Genomic DNA, 4,373 nt, shown 5'->3' on the forward strand with positions numbered 1-4,373 from the left:
GGGGGGGGGGGGGAGGTGTCACTGTTGGAGTGTCAGTGGGGTGGAATGGAGGAGCAGCCCTGAGGCCGGGTGAGGGGCAGGGGACACTGTGGGAAACGCGGGGTGGAAAGAAGCCAGCTGGGATCCGCCACGGCTCCGGGATTTTTCCCTGTTCTCCAGGGCTTTCACCCTTTCCGGGCTGGTACCCAGAGGGGTGACAGTCACACTTGGGGACCCCAGTCCCCTCTGCTGTGGCCTCAGGGCCACGTTTGTCCCCATCTCCTGGGACCACAAAACCTGGCCCAGGCTAAGGGGTCCTGGAGCAACGCAGGCAAACGGGGACCCCCAGATGATACTCCCGGGGGGCTGGCGGGGAGGCCGGGCACCCGCAGCCCCTTTGGGTGCCTTCAGCAGGGCCATGTGTGCCGGCGGGTGGGGGGGTGACATGGGGCTGGGCTGGGGTCCCGCTCCCTCGCCCGTGGCTGACGCCAGCCCTTGAGGAATCCCAGATGTTTTTCGGGAAGCGGCCGGAGCAGGCGGAGGCTGCGGGCTCCCTCCCGCTGACTCAGAGCCGGTGTCTGGCGCCCGGCCTGGTCCTGCCCGGGGACGTGCCGGGGTCCCCGTAGGGGTGGTGGCCTCCAGCCCGCGGCTTGGCCGAGGGGTCCACGGCACCCAGGGGGTCTCTGGAGCCGCTGGCCAGGTGGGCACCGTGCCAGCACCGCGACAGCATCTGCCCAGGGCAGCGCTGGCATCTGGTGGGAAATCTGTGTGTGTGTGTGATCTGCATCTCATCTGCATGTCATTTGCATATCACACAGAGCCCCCATTCCGTCACACCTGTGACATCCCTGCACACACACGTGTCCCCTGGGCTCGACCTCTCCATTAAATACAACCCGGGCAGGGCAAGGGTGTGGGGAAACTGAGGCACGGCATGACCCCACGGTGGACCCATGGGGACAGAAGGACACAGCTCCCTGTCCCCAGGGCACCAATGGCATTTGCTCAAAGCATCTGTGGGCGCTGCGAGGCCCCGGTGATGGACAGGATAGAGCAGAGAGATGGAGGGGGGTGGCAGCCTGGGGATTCGGACTACCTCTTGTCCCCAGTTGGGACCAGAGATGTCCCCAAGGAAGCCGCCTGCCTGCTAAGCTGAAGTTTTAATCAGGGAGATGGAGACCACAAATTAATTTGGATTAAACGGGGGATTTAGGAGGCAGCTTTGGCCGTCACAGGCAGATGGGGAGGGGACAGGGCTGCAGCCCCCATTTTGGGGTCCCGCGAGGCTGTGCTGTGTGTGCCAGCCTCGGCAGTGAGGGCCGTGGTGGCAAGTGCCCAGTAGGGGCTGGTGGCCACTCGCACCAGGAAGAGTCCCCAGGGGAAGCGTCTCTGGGAAGGGAGGGAGCCCGTCTGTCCCCGCTGGGGGAGGTGGGAACATTTTGGGGACCCTCCGGGAGCCTGGTCCGGCTCTAACCCCCCTGCCTGGGGGCTGTGTGCCCCCTGGTGCTACTTATAGCTACGGGGGGGACAGTGGGGACAGGTTGAGGTGTGGGGTGCTGTGCCCCAGTCCCCCCCATAGTGTGGATGTCACGCTCTGGGCATGGGGTCACCCTGGGGGTGGGACCACCCTAAGCACAGCCCAACTGCCTGAGCCAGGGGAGGGGACACCCCGGGGTCCGGGTGCCCACCCCTGTCTCCAGGGAGCCCCAATCCTCTCCCGGCCCCGTCCCTGTGCCAGGGCCCTACTGCAGGAACGCCGGCCCCGCCGCCCCGCTCCTGGTGACAAACTCCAGCGCCGTGACCGTCCTGTTCAACAGCACCAGCCACCGCTCGGGACGAGGCCTCCTCCTGTCCTATGCCACCTCGCAGCACCCAGGTAGGGGGGAGCGTCCCCCAGGGAGGTAGAGACACCCCCTACCCCAGGCTGTGTCCTGGGGGCGGGGGGGGACAGCCAGGGGTGGAGGGAGCTCCCCCCAGCGTGGGTTCCCTAAAGACCCCCCCAGCTGGCAGCAAAATATGGGGGACAACTCCACCCCCCCACCTCCCAGCACCCTGAACCCCCAGGTCAGCGGGGACCCCAGGTGGTGGCGTGGCCATGGCTGCAGGGACCGAGGGGTCACCCCTCCCTGCCTCCCTGGGGCAGAGGCGGGTGCTGGGGGGCAGGTGGGGGTCCCTCACCCTGGGGTGTCCCTGCCTTGCAGACCTGGTCTCCTGCCTGGTTCGGGGCACCCACTACACCCAGGAGCACGTCAGGTGAGTGGGCCGGAGGTACCAGCGGTCCCCGCTTTGGCGTGTGTCCCCCCTCTGTGTCCCCATCAGCCCGTTTCATCCCCCTCCCTCCCCTGGGTGCTCGGGGCTCACCCTGGGGCTTTTGGGGTGCAACTGCAGCGAGGGGAGCAAAGCGGGTGGGGACAGGAGCGAGCCTGGACCCCCACCCTCCTCGCCTCGTGTGTTTCAGCGTGTACTGTCCCGCGGGCTGCAAGGACATCGACGGGGACATCTGGGGCAACCCCAGCCAGGGCTACCGGGATGTAAGTGCAGAGCCCGGCTCATCCCGCGGGGCACCCCCCTGTGTGGGTCAGCACCCATGGGTGCACCCGCCAGGGACGGGCCCCTGCGTCCATGGCTGCTGCTTGTCACCCCCCAGCAGCCTGCAGGGGGGGGGTATGGCCATGGGGTGCCCCATGGGAGGTGGGGGGGTGCTGCCCTCACCCCTCCCCTGCTCCCCACAGACCTCGGTGCTGTGCAAGGCGGCCGTGCACGCTGGGGTGATCGCGGATGATCTGGGGGGGCAGGTCACCCTGTCCCGCCAGAAGGGGATCACGCTCTATGAGTCGGCCTTCGCCAACGGGCTCCACTCCAAAAGGTGGGTGAGAGGTTGGGGGCGCCCCGGCTGCACCCCACACCCAGCCATGGAACCCACCTCGGGGACATGCCACCCCTCAATTTCAGAGCCCCCCAGTTTGTTTGCCTGGGGACCCCCCTGTCTGACACCCCCCCATCTTTCCTCCCTGCAGGGGATCCCTCTCTGAGAAGCGGCTCATATTCCACAAAGGTATTTTTTCCCCATTTTCCCTGAAATTAATCCACGATTTTGGTTGCCAAACTTGGTGCCACCCCACCGTGCCCAGTTGGGGGTCCTAGGCTCCCATCCTGCCGTCTCCCCGTTGCCAGCCTGCGGCGATGCGCTGGAGGTGGCCGCCTTCAACGCCTCATCCTGGTGGCACGAGGTGGATGCACTGGGCCAGGACCGAGCCTGGGTGGCCCAACGGGCAGCACTCGGCACCGCCGGCCACTCCTGGGCACCCGAACCCGGCTCCGAGGCTGCCTGGCTCGAGCTGGACCTGGGCACCCGCCGGAACGTCACAGGTGAGTGTCGGCCATCGGCAGGGAGGGGGGGACACACTGGCTGGTCCATGGGCCACCCTGACCACTTTCCTCCCCACGGTGACATGGCTGCCAGCCTCGCTGACCCCCCCTCCATAACTCCAGACAGCACTGGACTCCTTGTGCTGTGGTTTTACTGGTGCAAACTGGGATGCTGACAGCACCAACTCCCCCAGCCCCCAGCTGTCCCCTGTCCCTGTTTTTTCCCCATCTGTGCCCCCCCCAGCAGCCATTTCTGGGACGAACAAGTTAATATTATGCTCTTGCATCTGGTGCCAGCGAGCGCCTTTTGTTCGGCCGGAGCCCGCCGAAAGCGGAGGCTTTGTGCGGCAGCGGCTGGCGACCGCGGCGAGGAAAATGGGGACATTGTCCGGCCGGAGGCTGGGGGCGGGAGGAATGCGGGGCCAGCAGCCGAGCTCGGGGGTTATCAGCTTCTGGGGGCAGAGCGGTGCGGGGGTCCGACACCCCAATCTGCCACCCAAACCCCGCCCAGGGCTGGAGGGAACCCCCTGGGGTTCCCTTCCCCACAGGGCGGTGGGTATCCCAGAGCCAGGGGTTATTCCGGCTGGGAAAGCTCTGCGCCACGCAATGGGGCATGTTGGGGTACAGGGTGGCCCCCCCAAGCCCTTCCCCCGGCCCCGGGCTCGCTCCTGCACCAACAGGCATCATCACCAAGGGCTCCTCTGAGCAGTACGACTACTATGTGACCTCCTACCGGGTCTCCTCCAGCCGCGACGGGAAGAACTGGAGACCCTACAGAGGCAGCGGTGGCCAGGAGGACAAGGTGGGCTTGGGGTGGGACGGACACACACACCCCACAGTGGGGGGGTCACAGCTCCCCCTGCCCACGGACATTCGGCCCCTGGCACCCTCTTCACCCTCCCCGGTAGGTCTTTGAAGGCAACGCCGACAGCCACGGGGAGGTCTCCAACGCCTTCATCCCCCCGATCGTCGCCCGCTACGTCCGCGTCACGCCCCAGCGCTGGCACCAGCGCGTGGCCTTGAAG

The 4,373-nt window shown here is 66.7% G+C and overlaps 1 protein-coding gene across 1 annotated transcript; it reads left to right on the forward strand.

The window, feature by feature from the left end:
- Window positions 1–488: 488 nt before the first annotated feature.
- On the forward strand, window positions 489–4,373 carry LOC113488365 (discoidin, CUB and LCCL domain-containing protein 1-like; the record flags this gene model as incomplete). The annotated part of the gene is made up of 9 exons (XM_026863466.1): window positions 489–555; window positions 1,613–1,855; window positions 2,181–2,232; window positions 2,438–2,510; window positions 2,712–2,845; window positions 2,997–3,034; window positions 3,154–3,348; window positions 4,029–4,150; window positions 4,257–4,373. Coding segments are annotated over exons 1-9 (1,041 nt in total), but the record flags the coding sequence as incomplete, so codon positions are not given.

The sequence above is a fragment of the Athene cunicularia genome, assembly GCF_003259725.1.
Source record: "Athene cunicularia isolate RWA chromosome 23 unlocalized genomic scaffold, athCun1 chr23_part2, whole genome shotgun sequence".
Classification (NCBI taxonomy): domain Eukaryota; kingdom Metazoa; phylum Chordata; class Aves; order Strigiformes; family Strigidae; genus Athene; species Athene cunicularia.